This window comes from Glycine max, chromosome 19 (assembly GCF_000004515.6).
Source record: "Glycine max cultivar Williams 82 chromosome 19, Glycine_max_v4.0, whole genome shotgun sequence".
In the NCBI taxonomy this organism is placed as follows: domain Eukaryota; kingdom Viridiplantae; phylum Streptophyta; class Magnoliopsida; order Fabales; family Fabaceae; genus Glycine; species Glycine max.
This window is the reverse complement of record NC_038255.2, coordinates 26159927-26176635: the sequence shown is the minus strand read 5'-3', so window position 1 is coordinate 26176635 and position 16709 is coordinate 26159927. Positions and strand designations below refer to the sequence as shown.

General features: G+C 31.8%; 1 protein-coding gene across 2 annotated transcripts; it reads left to right on the top strand.

The window, feature by feature from the left end:
- Positions 1–5440: 5440 nt before the first annotated feature.
- Positions 5441–9868, top strand: LOC102664051 (cell division cycle protein 48 homolog). Of its 2 annotated transcripts, none has more exons than XM_041012971.1 (9): positions 5441–5679; positions 5786–5862; positions 6855–6928; positions 7062–7271; positions 7590–7690; positions 8788–8872; positions 8978–9199; positions 9302–9373; positions 9453–9868. In XM_041012971.1, the coding sequence occupies exons 2-9, from the start codon at positions 5844–5846 to the stop codon at positions 9510–9512; spliced, it is 843 nt and encodes a 280-aa protein (XP_040868905.1). In that variant the 5' UTR covers positions 5441–5679; positions 5786–5843; the 3' UTR covers positions 9513–9868. The 2 variants fall into 2 exon arrangements, with proteins under 2 accessions (XP_040868905.1, XP_040868904.1); XM_041012970.1 differs by having other exon boundaries at positions 8779–8872.
- Positions 9869–16709: the final 6841 nt, after the last annotated feature.

Here is a 16709-nt window from a genome sequence, read left to right as displayed (position 1 = left end):
CATCCTCATTTTTCATGGCCGACCATGACCCCTTCGCAGCAACATGATGCCCCAATGGCAACACCTAATGCCCCATTAGGTCTGCAATGGGATGTACCCGGAGCAATACCTGATATGGGTGACTTATTAGGTGTTGATTTGCGTCACGAGTTTTCTGCAGAGGCTGAGCAATAAGGGTAGAGACAGCGCGCAAGAAGAAATCCGGATCGTCAAGCTCAAAGGTGGGATCGACCATGTGGCACATCCTCGCACCATCACGGACACCATAATGACTGATATTTATGTCTCTATTTGAAATTTGTGTTGTATCTTTGTAATATGAATTTCCGACTTAATTAATGGTATCTCATACTACTTGTTATGGAATTTGTTATGGAATTGTGTTTTCAATGACCATTTGTTATGAAATCACCATCACGGACACCATAATGACTATTTTTATGTCGCGCATCAAACTAGAATAATAAATAAAGACATAAAGAAAAATTAAAGTAGACAAATCAAAATAAGTAACGGTAGTAATCATAATGACTATTTTTATGTCGTGCATCAAACTAAGTATATGGTTTAGGTTTAGGGTTAGTGGTTAGGGTTTAGGGTTAGTGGTTAGGGTTTAGGGTTTGTGGTTAGGGTTTAGGGTTTGTGGTTATGGATAGTGGTTTAGGTTTAGGGTTAGTGGTAGGGGTTTAGGGTTAGTGGTTAGGGTTTAGGGTTAGTGGTTTAGGTTTAAGGTTGCGGGTAAGGTTTAAGGTTTAGGGCTAGTGGTTTAGGTTTAGGGTTTGTGGTTAGGGTTAGTGGTTAGGGTTAGTGGTTTAGGTTTAGGGTTTATGTTTATGGTTTTAACTAAGAATTCATTGAACCCCACAAATAAGTCATGTACAAAAGGCAAAATGTTTTTAACTACCGAATTCATTGAACCCCAAAAATTCAATACATTGAACAGAACGTAAACAAATATAAGTGACTCGACTAACATACATAAATCAACGATTTGAACAACTCCCACGCTCAGATTGCATTGGACAGCGACACCTGTTATGCCCTTCGGCTCCACATCTACTACATTTTGGTCGGTGCTCAGATGGTTCGACCCAATCCATCTCATTTCTTATCCTTGTTGATTTTGGCCAACCTTTCGCACGAATTGTAGTTGGGTCAGGGATAAGTGTCCATGCGTCATTAGAAGGAGGAATAGCCGCTTCATTCCCAAGAGGCCACCATTGTGCGGAGTAAGCTTTTAAGATGTGCTCGTTTGTATAAACAACATCTATATATTGGTAGTAGTTCATGCTCACGTAACCACAAGCTGCAATAATGTGTGAACATGGATAGTGAAGCGCAGAATACCTTCCGCATTGACAATGACGACCATTCAAGTTTACTGCCCACTTTTGTCCACCACGTTGCGTTATAGGGTTGAAGCTCTCCTCTACTTCAAACCTTGTGGAGTGGATATCATACACGCGAACGATGTGCATACAAGCTTGTTCTTGATTTTTCCTCAGTTCTTTAACAAGCTTTGAACAATATACTTGGCCTTCATTTAACTGTCTTTGGGCTTGGCGGCCACGCTCAACAAAGTACTTTCGACACCTATTGTATGTTGATTTCACCAATGTTGTTATGGGAATGTTGCGACAATCCTTTAAAACCTTATTGATACATTCTGAGAGGTTCGTTGTCATGTGGCCATATCGACGTCCTTCTCTATCATAAGCCATCGTCCATTTTTCCTTTGAGATGCGATCAATCCATGTTGTTATTGCTGGACTCAGTTCACGAAATTTTTCTAAATTTTGATCAAAAATGTGCTTGCAAGGAGTGTAGGCTGCATAAAATTAGTTATGAATAACAATTTTAAGTAAAAATGAAAGTAAAATAAACATGACCATCAAATATGAAATCTTACCCAATTTCTTCAACATTTCTTTTTGTTTGGCATTATTGAATTTTCGATTGAAGTTGCTTGCTATGTGTCGCACGCAGTAGACATGATAACCGTGGGGAGGTTGCCAGCCAAGTGCTTCGTTAGCGACAACGGACTTTATACTTGCGTGTCGATCAGATATCAAACAAATACCATTTTTATCTGTGACATGTTCACACAAGTGTGCCAAAAACCATGACCACGCTGTCAACGTCTCACCTTCGACCACCGCGAATGCTAGAGGAAGGACACCCATCTTGTGATGTGGCCATTAAGAGGGTCCCACGGTATTTGCCATACAAATGTGTGTCGTCAACTTGTATGATTGGCTTACAGTACTTGAAAGCCTCTTTACATTGGCCAAAAGTCCAAAAAACTCTATGAAATTGGCGATGTTCGCGACTAACCGTATTTCCAACGATAAAATCATCATGTAGTATTTGAAAATACGATCCAGGAGAATGATTTTGCATATGTGTTAGCCACGACGAAAGTTTCGCATATGACTCATCCCAATCGCCATATTCAATAGCAATGGCTTTCTGTTTCACCAACCGAGCTTTTTTGTACGACACCTTGTACGCAAATTGACTGTTAATCCTCTCTTGAATCAATGAAATTTTTATCGATGGATCTTCTCTGAGCATGCCTGTCAATAGAATAACAAAAATTTAAATGACAATTAAGGCTAAACAATAACATAATATGAACATAAAATACGTACCTACTATACAAGTGGCAATTAAATCTGAATCAAGTTTCTCGTGATCTTGGGTCATGGTCATATTGAGACATGTGTGTGGTCCACCCCATTGAGTGACTTTCCATGAATTAGTTTTTTTAGATAGAATTGCCCTCATGTAGAAAGGGCAAGGACAATCTGCATTTTTATTCAAGCAACAAACCACATACTTGTCCCATTTGCTTTCAACCACTTTGAAACTTTGATGCACCTTCATAACATATTGTTTGAGCGCATTCTTGACAGCATCTTTACTATCAAATTCCATGCCAACATATAATTCTTGGCCAACATTAAAACTGGATGGCATCTCCAAACCACAAATGTCCTCCTCATCAGGATGACTCCAGTTGATATTATTATAATGCAAAGCATCATTCCAAAATGGATTCTAAATTCCTTGTACACCTTATAGTCCAAAAAAAATTCAAATCATACTTATTTGGCTTTAAATACAATTGTCGTGAAATAATAAATGCATTGAGTGAAGTATTTTTTAAGAGGAAATTATACCATTTGTTGGGTGAACAATTCTTACTGGTGGAATCATTTCGGTGACTTCATTGTCTGTATCAGATATACCGTCAACACTGTCATCTTCGTCTAAAGACTCTTCAACGTATGAGTTAGATACAAGATAATAATAATCATCATCATCATCTTCGTCAAGATGTAAATTGCTCATATTTGTTGGCGGTTGTGTGTCATCATTAGATAAATAATTTTCACATGATGTAACCGAATTTGCAGAATGAAACATTGAACCACCAGCCACATCCTTTTCTATGTACAATTCTAGAACTGACATTTCTTGTTGTTGTTTAAAACTTTCCAGCATCTTTTCAACGTCTTCATCATCGCAAATTTGCAAGGCAATATATTTTCCTGACACTAAAAATCTACAACTGATAGCAGAAATAATTTTATTATTTTGTAATTTTACCTTGTCTCCAATTTTTTTCTTCAAAGCATTGAAACTAATTCCACGTTTAATCTGAATCGCTTTTTTACTGCCTTCAAATATTACACCATCATTATCTTCATATACCCTTCCATTGAAATACAACACTGTTATAACCGAATTCATCGTGTACCTACAAAAACAATATTTTAATTAATTAATAATAATAAATTCAAAATAGTAAAATGTAATCACAAAAATTATCTTCAACACAATTTGACATTAAAACTTTCTTCTATAAAAATTTATTAACTTGAAATATTTTGGATGGTAAACACTTCAAAAGAAAAAAAAAAACGATTCCAAGGTAATAACTTTAAAGCCCAAATAAACCATAAACAAAGTTAGTATTATTTATAAATAATTAATTTTCACAATTATAACTTCAAAATACATACTTCAAATAAATATAATGGGAAAAAAATTAAATTTTAAATACCGTTCAAGTTGAATGCAAATAAATTTTTAAGACACACCAACAAATGATGAACATCAACCTTATCTAATTAAAAAATTAATATAACTTTATATTAAAATAAATTTGGACACTCAAAATACTTACTTCAAATAATTATGATGTTACAATTTTTTTTTACTTTCACACACTTTTGACAATACATGCTTCATTAATTTTTAACACACTAACAAACTATCAAAACCAACCTAATCTAATTAAAAATATACTCAAAATTTCATATTTACCAAATTTTCCTGGGACTCAAATATTTTCTTTAAATAAATATCATCACATATTTCTTCTATTTTATACACACAAACAAGCATGTAAAATATAAAACTAATTTAATTAAAAAATTATTAAAAACTATAAATTCAAACTAGTCTCAAAAATTACTTCAAAAATATTTTATAATATAATTTATTTTACTGAAATTTACGAACCTCATTCACAAATTTAATCCTCAAGAACCAAATTTCAAACCAATTAAAAATTTGTTCTTCTATTTTTTACACACAAACAATCATATAAAATATAAAATTAATTTAATTAAAAATTTCATAAAAACTATACATTCAAACCGCTACAAAAAATTACTTTAAAAAAATTATAATACAAAATATTTTACTACAATTACGAAATAAAAATATAAAACTAATTTAATTAAAAAATTAATCAAAACTATACCTTCTAACTGCTATTACAAATTAGTTAAAAAAAAAATTCTAACACAAATTATTAATTTCAAAACTACAAATCTGATTCAAATATTTAAGCTCAAGAAACAAATTTAAAATCTTAAGCGGATATCCCTAAACACTCACAAAACTCAAAGGTACTTCAGAAAACTTAAAGCTACTTCAGAAAACTCAAAGCTGTGATTGTGAGACTGTAATTTTTTTTCGTATATATAGGCCCTAAATCGCCAACAGGGATGACTATTTTCTTTGCCCTACCTCGCCAGGAGGAGTTGCAACTTGCACTCAAATCGTTAATGGCAGTTGCAACTCCCCTTTCTCTGAAAAAGCTTCCTTGTCAACATGCCTACGCCTGCCTACGACTGACTGCACCTCCTGCAAAGCAAAACCGCCAGTTTGATTGGCGGTTTAGGAAAGCATCACCAGACTCGCCAGCAGAGGTGGCGAGTTCCACCTGCCATCAACTCGCCAACAAGAGTGGCGGTTTCCCTACCACGTGGGCTTTGCGCAGCAAACTCGCCATTGGCAATGGCGGTTTGGCTGCATGCCCCATGCATTTTACGTTAAAAATTGCCCCCTATCGGAAATAATTTGAAAACAACCCATCTGTGAAAATAGTTTGTAAAACTACCCCCAATGGAGAAATTTGCCCCTCAGCTACGTGGTTGCCTCATTTGTTGACGCGTATTTTTCCTCTGCCTTCATCTCTTTCCTATGCATGTTGCATTTTCTGTTTTCCACAGAGAGATCGAGATTTTTATTGATAGAACAAAAATGAAACCCTTTCATTAACCCAACAGTGTCACTGCAGTCTCTCTTGCTGGACGAATAATGGTTCTGAGGAGGACGAAGATGGAGCAGGGCTTCACCTTCTTCTACAGCTATATATGATAGGTTACGATGATGCTCACTTTTTCGATTTTAGGGTTTTCACATTGAATAGTTTGATTTTACTCTTAAATGCATATTTTTTTGCCCTAATTTTCGTTTTAACCCTTAGGTACCCATACGGTACTGGATCCTCTGTAGTCGCTACCAAATACAAAGATGGGATTCTAATGGCCACTGACATGGGAGGTCTAATATTTAATTTGGTTTTTGTCTTCGTGTTAAATTGCTCTTAATCTGATTATTCTGGAAATTGATTTCCCATAGTCTTTTGTTTTCTTTGAAGTATATATATATGGAGAAATTCAATTTGATTCCTTACTGGCGCTGGTTTTAATTGTTGATTTCTGATTCACAAATGTGCCATATCTCTGCAAATTTCGTCATAGATTAATGGTGCTTTTAAGTATTGAAATCATTTTGCGTATCATGTCAATGGGGGATATATTGATAGGTTCATATGTATTGTGCTTCATCCTTTTTTTTTTTCTCCTTCCAATTTTGAGTGTTTTGAGGTTGTTTGTGAAATCTGGTGCAATAATTTTATAGATGTGATCCTATTTTTGTTTTATTTTACTTTTGTTTTGAAGGTATGGCAATATTACTAAGACAGATAAGAGATATGGTTCTTACATTTCTCGGGTTCATGATTCTTTGTTGAAGAAACAACTATTTTTGCTTATGATAGTTAGACTATGAACCATCGATACTTTTATTTGCTTCCCATATTTGTATCCTATATGTATCGGATACCAATACTATTAGATATTTCACTAGCACGTTTCTGTGAAGTATCCAAGCCTTTAAAAAGAATTTCGAAAATCTGATGTAGCTATATATGAGATATAAAAACATGTATAATATAGAAATAAAAAAAACATTATCCCTTAATGAATCAAAAAATAGAATTTGTCCTCTTTATGGATAATTATAGGACAGGAATGAGATTGATATTTGATACTAATCTTATTTGAAATCAATAGGATGCGATTTATGATGACAATGATTTATAATTTTTTTTTGTAATGTCCAAGATATACGTATTTATTATGTTTTATGAAATTTTTTTTACATATTTTCCACGTACTGTATCCTATATATTTTTAGAATAATTGTATTGTCGTATCGCATCAATCGTATCTATGCAACACTAAGGCTAATATAGGTATGTGTTTGTGCAGATCTTCTAGATACTTTTTCTGAGGTAGACAGAAGCCTTAACTTCATTGCACACAAGTCGTTTGGGGTGGAAGCAGTAAGTTTCTTTTTCTCCCCCCCCCACATAATCAATTTTTATATGTAGTTGTGCACATAATGATAAATTGTTCCATTCCTTTGATATATACAATCTTCATATGTACATAACAAATTGTCCCTTACTATGCAAGGAAAAACGAGCAATGCCTTTAATTATAGACCCAAGTCTTTACAGGACAAAGAAGTCTGATGTGTTTTGGGTTGGTCCTAAGAGAATTTGCCAACAACATTTAAACTATTTACTGGATTCTTCTGATATGCAAACACACAGATGGGATTGCTTTTGGATTTTTCTTCTTCGTCGCCAAGAAACTTCAGTTAGAAGGGTACTTCTTTTCATGGTATGTCCATTTGACTTAACTGTGCTTCTTCTAAATTATTTATTATATGTGGGAAATCACTGTTTCAATTTCATTTTCAATTTGGACATTATACGTCTGGATCGAATTTTCTAACAACCAGAATTTTCCGTGAAGGTAACTAGAGTATGGTCTTTACCATTAACCATTTCATAACTCTCAACCAATGATCATATGAAAAAAAAAAAATCAACATACTATGCTAACTGTTTCACCTTTTCTCAAAAGATGAAGCAGAAATGAAGTTTGTAGTGAAAATTTTTGAGTACTGAGCAGTTTTGAAATCAAATTGATTTGCAGCTCTATGGTTTCACCTACTCTGGGCCCTTTGGACATTTTCTCCACAAATTGATGGATAAAATATTTAAGGGGAGAAAGGCAATGACACTGTTGCTAAGAAGGTACTGTAAGCTTGTGATGTTGTTGTTTGTTGGTTTGGCCTCTGGCTCTTTCACTTATAGGGACAGTATTTTGTATTGTGTTATGTTCTGTAATTTCCTTGGCTCTGGTACAAGTTTCTAACTAATGCTCTCATGAATGAAATATACTGTTATTAGGTGATCCTTGAACAGATAACCAGTTCCCCATGGAACAACTTTTTGTTCATGATGTACTATGGCTTGGTTATAGAAGCTATGCTCATTCATAAAATATGTTTGAATTTGTATGTTACGTTACGCCTCAATTTACACATAATAATTTTGAAATATTTCCATTAAAGCTTAATGTCATCTTTTGTTGTTAAAGTCTCTTCTGCTCTGCACCCGACATCCCTACTCAAAACAGGAACCATTCATTTTTTTGCTCTTCCTTAATTACCTGCTTTTATGTGTTTATCATGATTATTATGCCAATGCAAAACATTGGTCACATATTGCGTATTACTTCTTAAATTTGATTCTGTTACTGTTGTATTGCTGAAGTTAGTAAGTATATATGTCTTCTTAGGCTCAAAGTATTTGTATGTCAATGTGGTGTGTTGCTCTGGAATGTGGTACTTGGAAAATGAATTTCCTCAATGCATTCCTATTATATCACAATTTCATCTCGGCAGTATTCTGAGAAAGAAGCTGCCGTTGGTTATCTTGGAGGGGTTATTCGGAAACTTCAAGACATATAATAACTCTTAAAAAGTTACTCCTTATATCACCTCTTATTTTTTTAATCTAATGGTTATAAAAAGTAATTCCTTGACAGCTAGGATTATCAAACAAATATACCTTTCCTTTCATAATTTTGCATACATATATAATAAAAATCTCATTTTTATTGGTGGGCTATCTTTGATCTGAGCATTTTACACTTATTGGTGGCTTTAGTTTCTCTACGTGGTCCTCGATAGATTTTTAGTTGTGCCTTTATGTGTAGATTATAGCCCCAAGCGGCATATGAGGTGGATATCTTTTGGTATATAATTGAGGTTAATTTCATTGTCACTACCTACAAATCGACCAAATAGCATTGACCCTGCATTGAGAAGGTTTGGTAGATTTGATAGGGAAATTGATATTGGTGTTCCTGATGAAGTTGGAAGACTTGAAGTCCTTCGCGTACATACGAAAAACATGAAGCTTTCAGATGATGTAAGTTCAACATGCTTAACTTCCATTTCTGTTGGTGGATTTTTGTGATTTTTTCTTATCATTTTTTGGTATGTCTAACTTACTGTACTGGTTCTCCTACTGTAGGTTGATCTAGAGAGAATTGCAAAAGATACTCATGGATATGTTGGTGCTGACCTTGCTGCCCTTTGCACTGAAGTTGCTCTTCAATGCATCAGGGAGAAAATGGATGTCATCGATTTGGAAGATGAGAGTATTGATGCTGAAGTACTAAATTCTATGGCAATTTCAAATGAGCATTTCCATACTGCTCTGGGAACAAGCAATCCATCTGCTTTACGAGAAACTGTTAGTAGTTTTTTTAATTCTTTTAAATTTAAATTATTATTTAGCTGGTGAGGCTTTCTGTCTTTGCTGTTCTTTCCCCTAATTAGCAATCTTTGTTGATAGGTTGTTGAGGTGCCTAATGTCAGCTGGGAGGATATTGGAGGCCTTGAGAATGTCAAGCGTGAGCTGCAAGAGGTATGCTATTCTTGGTTAAGCGTTTTTACTTAGTTTTATGTCAAATTAATCTGAAAAGATTTTGCATTTCTGGATGTAGACTGTTCAATATCCTGTGGAGCACCCAGAAAAATTTGAGAAGTTTGGTATGTCACCATAAAAAAGGGTTCTCTTCTATGGTCCTCTAGGATGTGGAAAAACTTTGTTGGCCAAAGCAATTGCTAATGAATGTCAAGCTAACTTCATCAGTGTGAAGGGCCCAGAATTGCTCACTATGTGGTTTGGTGAAAGTGAAGCCAATGTTCGAGAAATTTTTGACAAGGCCAAACAATCAGCTCCATGTGTCCTCTTCTTTGATGAGCTTGATTCCATTGCTACTCAGGTCTATTTTTGTACTTCGCATCCATGCAGGCCAGGTTGAATTAAATTATGTGGCTTGGTTAAAAGAAATTGTATGATTTTGTTGCCAAATCTGTAGATGATTTAAGGAGATAATGTAACACGATGTTTTTCCTATGTCTAAGTTGGTTTTTCCTAGAAATGTTCTAAAGTATCATCAACGCATGTTGCGCGCACCTGGGAGGCTGAGACACTCATCAAAACATTGTATCTCAAGAGAACAGTGCACCACCATTTCTTTCTTTTTTTTTTCAAGTCTTTACTTCACCTTAATAATTGAAATGGCAAATAATATAAAATAATGTTAAAATACAAACTAAATTAAAAGTTACATATACAATAAAAGGATGAGGAAAGTAAAATGAAAAAAAAAATCCCAAAAGTTTCAAATTACACTCTTAAACTCTACGGTCAACATACTACATGAGAGAAAAAATGAAAAGAAAAGCCGTAAAATTTTAAAGATTATATAGATAATGACACTCTTAAATTTTGCTATGAAGTCAAAATTAAAAAATGGAATGATTAAAAATTAAACAATCAATTCCAACTTCTCTTGTGAAGAAGGAATTGGTTGTTTACTAAGTGTATTTATAACAACAATTGAATATTTTGAAAATGGAATGATTTGAATGTTAAAATCAAGAATATTACAAATTATCTTAATTTGAATATTTAGTAATATAAATTAATAATTAAAATTTTCAATTAATCTAAATCAATATTTAGTAATGTGTTATTATCATCGTCATTCATTAGGTTAGTATTTAAGGAAATATAATAATTTTATATCGCGTGATTGAAATTGAACAATAATAATATTTGAAATATATTGAACTTATATAAATTAATAATTAAAATTATTTTTTTCAAATTATTATATTTTATGTATTAATAATTGACCGTTCAATTTCAATAATTTAATATTTAATTTATGTATTCAATAATTTAATTTATCAATTGATCATTAAATAGTTAATTTGATATTTTATTTCAATATAATTATTTTAATTTTCAATTAAATTATTTACAAAAAAAAATTCCATACTAATTTTTTTAATTAAATACTAATACTGAATATAAATATGATTGTGAAATTTTTTTAAATTAGAAGATAAAATAAAATAAATGATTTACATTCATTAATTATAAAATAGGATTTATAAAAATTAATTACTTTAATTATAATTACAATTATAAAAAAATTGATTTCAATCAATTAATCATTTAATTTGGAGATAAATACGTAGACATGTATTTCAACTTAAGGGATAACAGAATTATCCTTCTAATCGTCCGTTAACCGAAAAGATGAAAAAAGATAGAAAGGAATATTTTAAGATTAAATAAGATATAAATAATGATAATTAAGGAAAATTATAAAAGCTTAATTTGAATTGGTTTAATTATTTTAAAAGAATTATACACGTTTATATCTGGATAGAATAATCAGGGGTGTAAGGGATGGAAAGTATTGTAGATACTATATACATTTTTTTATACTGAACAAGGTAAGCGAGTAGCAGTATACATCTATAATAATGTTTTCATTCCTGATGATATTCATTATATTGTGGACACCATTTTGATAAATTGTCCTTCTTTATCCTTATATTTCTTCATTCCTAATTCGCTTCTGTGATCTATGCTCTCCACCATCAGTGGGTCAGGCAACCACAGGAAGATGTTAATGTTTCTCTCATTTTTAACTTGAATTTTTTTATAAAAAAATTTTCATGCTCTATTGCACTCGCTGCGTATTGATCTACAATTGCCTGATTTCAGTTTGTTGTAAACATTTATATTATAAATGTTAAAATTATTTTTATTATTTGTTCTTTGGTTTTGAAATAGGTAGCAGCAATTCCTAGAGACAGAAAGAGTCAAGAAAAAGAAATTGGAGAAGAAGATAACAAACTCTGCTAAAAAAACATTTATATTATTATTATTATTATTATTATTATTATTATTATGTAGGTTCTATTCTTCTATAGTTTCTTAGTTTATTTTCTAATCATAGAATAAACAAAAAAGATTAGGGAAGAAAATAAATTGTTGCTTTGTTGAGTGGATGTGCAACTTGAGGCGCAATATCAGGAAAAGACAATATTATTATTATTATTATTATTATTATTATTATTATTATTATTATTATTATTATTATTATTATTATTATTTAGTTATAGTTGTTTGTTTCATGTTTTTCCTTCCTTATTGATTTTTCCTGTTTTTTTTCCCTTTCTGATTTTCCCGCTTGCAAGGTGAAAAGCATCCAGATGAGATAAGTTTCTTTCTTTATGCTTTGTTTTATGCATGTTTATTATTATTATTTTGATGGAAGGTTGAAGCTATTTGAGAGGTACTTCAACTTCAAATTTCAAGCTATTCTACTATAGATTTATCTCTTCTTTCTTCATTCTTATTAATTTGTGTTTCATTTTCTTCTTTAAAATTGCAGTCATACTATTCTCATATTTCTTTGTTCTTTATTCGCTTTTGTGATTTCTTCTCCCCACCATGAGTAGGTCAGGACAACCACAGGATTTAAATACGTTAGTGTTCCTCTCATTTTTTCACTTGAATTTGCTTAAAAAAATTAACTTCATACTCTGTTACACTCGCTGCGTATTGATTTGCAATTGTCTGATTTTTGTTTGTTGTAAACATTTATACTATAAATGTTAAAATTACTTTTATTATTTGTTCAATTCTTTGATTTTGAAAGAGGTAGCGACAATTCCTAGAGAGAGAAAGAGTCAAGAAAATATTTATATTATTATTATTATTATTGTTACTATTATAAATAAAAAGGATTAGGCAAGAAAATAAATTGATAATTAGAAGACAAAAGGATTGAGATGATAGTGACAATGATTAAACTACCTTTTGTAGTTTACAATTTTTGAGAAATGTAGTTTGAACAATTAGTTAATTATAAATATTAACTTTCTTCCTAATTCACTTCTGAATTTAATTTTAAGCCTATATTATAATTAAAAAAAGCTCATGAAGTAACTTAACAAACAACCCGTGCATGTGCATGGATTGCATACTAGTAAGAACTAAATCGAGAAGTTAGTATAGATATAAGGATCACATATTTCATTAAACCTTTAATTATTTTTATATAATATATTATTTATTTATTTATTTGAATTAGTAACTAGAAGAAGAAGTTATGGTTTGGTAATCTTATTGGAAAATCATGTTTTATCTAAGATTCTAAAATTCAATCTTGTAAATAAAAATATAAAAACCACACATATATAATATAATTAACACTATATGTTTAAGGTCTCTTATAAATTATCGAATTTTATTATAGGTTTTTTTATATTTTTTTTAATGTTTTGAGTCTTTATATATTAAAACTTTTGGTTTAAATCCTTGTCATTAGTTAATTGATGATGTAAAATCTTATAACTTGATATTTTTAATATTATCAATAATTATGATAGTATCACGTTATTACTCAACCGATTATATGAACTCAAAATAAAAATTGTAATATATCAAAGACTCAAAACAGTAAAAGAAATTATTAGAGATCCACAATAAAATTCAACCATTTATAAATGACAATAAAAATATTTAACCGTATTGATTAATAAAAATACATTACCGGTGAGTGGTGATGGATGGTAGGGTCGCGTTTGCTTTGCATTCCCCTCTCCCCATATACGTTGATAAAGTCCTTGACAAGAAGGGTGGAGCGGAGCGTCCTTTGAATATTTATAAATAGTTTACAATTACATACCCAATCTAGGATGTTCCTTTGAGTCTTTTGATTGTGAAATGCTGCTTCTTTTTTATTTAAAGAAAAGAAAATCATGAAATAAGATTAGCAAATTCACAAAACGGGAATAATTTATTTTTTTAAAAGCAGAAATAATTATTATTTTAAAGATGTCATATCTTAATTATACTTATGATATATATATATATATAAATATAAATGATTCATAAAGTTGGATAATTTTTTGAATGTATATCCTTAGATTGGATATCAGTTATAAGTAACATTCAATGTGTTCTATTAAATATTTTTTATTACTAAAAAAATATTTTCATATAATAAATATTTTTTTGTTTTCTTAACCAACACGCATGGTTATATGATAGAAAAACTTGTATACCTTTAAGAAGATTATATTTTAAGGAGATCATTTATACTTTTAAGGGATCTATGTTATAATCATCTTTATTGTTAGAGATAGGGGACCAACATAAAGATTAAGCTTTGAAGCTTGAAAAGGTTTTGTCTTTTTATATTTCCAACTCTTTGAAGTAATGTTTGTATTGATTGTTACATCTTAGTCTCTATATTTCTATATGTACATCATGCATCATCATGTAGAGATAGGAAGATTGTTTTTAAAGTTAGAAACTTCTTTTGTGCATAAAATTCTTTATTTTAATCGATTACCAGACTGTTCGTAATAGATTACACAACTTGTTTGTAGTTTGCAGAAAGATTCTAGTTTCGGTTTAATTGATTACCGGTTATCCCCAATCAATTACATAGCTCAGTTGAGACCATATCTAGTTTTTCATGAGTCTCTTGCTTTAATCGATTACTCGGTGATCGTAATCGATTACTTCGTTCTTGAAAGTGTTTACAGAAGTGATCGAGAACAATTTAATCAATTACATTGTTCTTGAAAGCTTTCTAGGTGTTGTGAATAACACTTTAATCAATTACAATGATAATGTAATCGATTACTTTTTCAAAATAATCGATTACATTGGCGATTTAATCGATTACAGAAGGTTATAACTATTTTTTTCTATAAATAACCACCTTGTGTTCTCACTTTTAAGAGATAAGAAAAAGTGCTTAGAATAAGTTTGTTTGCCAACACCTTCAAGACTTCATTTTCTGAAGTATTCATGGTAAAAAGTAAGTTCTTAACATCTTGTGAGATCAAGAAGAGATTCATTCAATCAAGCAAAGGTTCTTGCATTTGAATGACCAGGTTGTGTCTATTCTTGACTTAATTTATCGTGTTTAAGAAGGGGTGAATTAATTTCCCACTAACAAACTTTTAACCCCCTTCTAAATGATAGGCTCAGAATGCAGAAGAAGAAGCAACAATCAAATTAATAATGTTCTTTAAACATGCAAGACAAAATTGATTGCAATAAAATAAATGAGATAAGGAAAGAGAGAAATGCAAACTCGATACATACTGGTTCGGCCACTCCCCGTGCCTACGTCCAGTCTTCAAGCAACCCACTTGAGATTTTCCATTCTCTTTGTAAAATCCTTTTGCAAAGTCTGAACCACACAGGGACAACCTATCCCTTATGTTCAAGAATCCTTACAACTTAAGAGATCCTCGATCCCTTAATCAATCTCTTTGATTAAGAAGAAGAAGAAGAAGAATGCTCTCTTTAAGAAAAGGATATTACAATTGAAGTTTCTGGATGAACTCTTAATAGATTTGCAAGTGTTTGTCCAAGAGTTGTTGAGAGAGCATTTGGCAATGAAGTTCTCTTGAAATATCTCTCTCTTGCCTTTTGAAATCAGACACACATATATATAGACCCTTCGTGTCTTTTCAAAATGGTTTGAAGAGATGTGTCTTTTCAAAAAGCTTTTTCTGAAATTTTTCACTGGTAAACAATTACAGGTTTCTCGTAATCAATTACACAGTTATATTTTGAAGGGTCATGACTTTTGAATTTGAATTTCAAGAGTTCTGTTGCTGGTAATCGATTACAAATATCTAGTAATTGATTACAGGTTCTAAATTCAAATTCAAAACCCTTTTTAACATTGTTGCAACCTACCCTTCGGCGGGAGGGCGACGCGTGACTCGCGGGTGCGTGTTCCAAGAAAGAAATACGCGCGGAGTCGCCACCAACGTTTATTTGAGGAAAACGTCGAAAAACCGGAAAAGACGTGATCTACGAACTTTAAGTGAAAGGTTCGGGAGTTGTATTTACGCACAGGGAAGATATTAGCACCCCACGCGTCCGTCACAAGAGACGACAGCCTTTAATCAAATGTGCAAATATGACTTCAATTTATATTCTTTTCCCTTTTTACGTTCTTATGTCCTTTTTATGCCTTTTTATGTTTTTATCTTTTTGTGGTCGACAAGGGCGTTTCCCTTTGCTCCTACGTATTCCCCAATTGTGATGAGAAAATCATACCTACGTAGTTCTTTTGTGAACAAAGTGTTTTTGGTTAAGTTACTTTTTATCCTTTTTTGCAAGATATATTTTTATTGAATGAAAGGTCATTTAAGGCGTCGGACCATTAGACAATCTTTCGATTCTTTTGAAAAGTGAGAAAACATTAAGGCATTGGACCATTAATGATCTCTTGTTTTTTTTGAAAGAGGTGACAAAGCTACGTGTTGATTTTAGGCTTTAGAAATCCACGTTTAACCAATAAAAGCGGAAAAGACCATTTCAAGGCGTTGGACCTTTGAAAATGGCTTTTTTAGGTGATGACAAAAATTTTGGTTTATGAATTGATTTTAGCCTTAGTTTCACTTTGGTTATTAGTTGATTCGATTAAGAAAGAGAAATCCCAAAGAAAAAACGTCTGATTGGTTTTTTTGATTTATTTTACTAAAAGATATTTTTGATTATTATATTATTATTTTACCTTTTTTTGGTTTCCAATGTGGTTACGGCATGACCGAACGGTCGGATTTCATTTTAACAGAAATTAACGGATGTTACAATTCAAATGATCGGTGAAAATTTATTTTATTTTTGATTAGGCGAGAAAATGACTTAAGTAAATGACTAAAGCACGTCAAAAGGGGGTACGGAAAGTAAATGAAATGAAAATAAAAGCACGTGAAACAAATGAGGACCACTAAGGGTACATAGAATGAATTGAAAAGTTCGATTTTGGGAACTTACCGGTTGAAGACCGAAGAACGATTGAAAATCTTCGTGAAATCACCCACGGAAACGTTACGGAAGCGCCTCGGCTTGG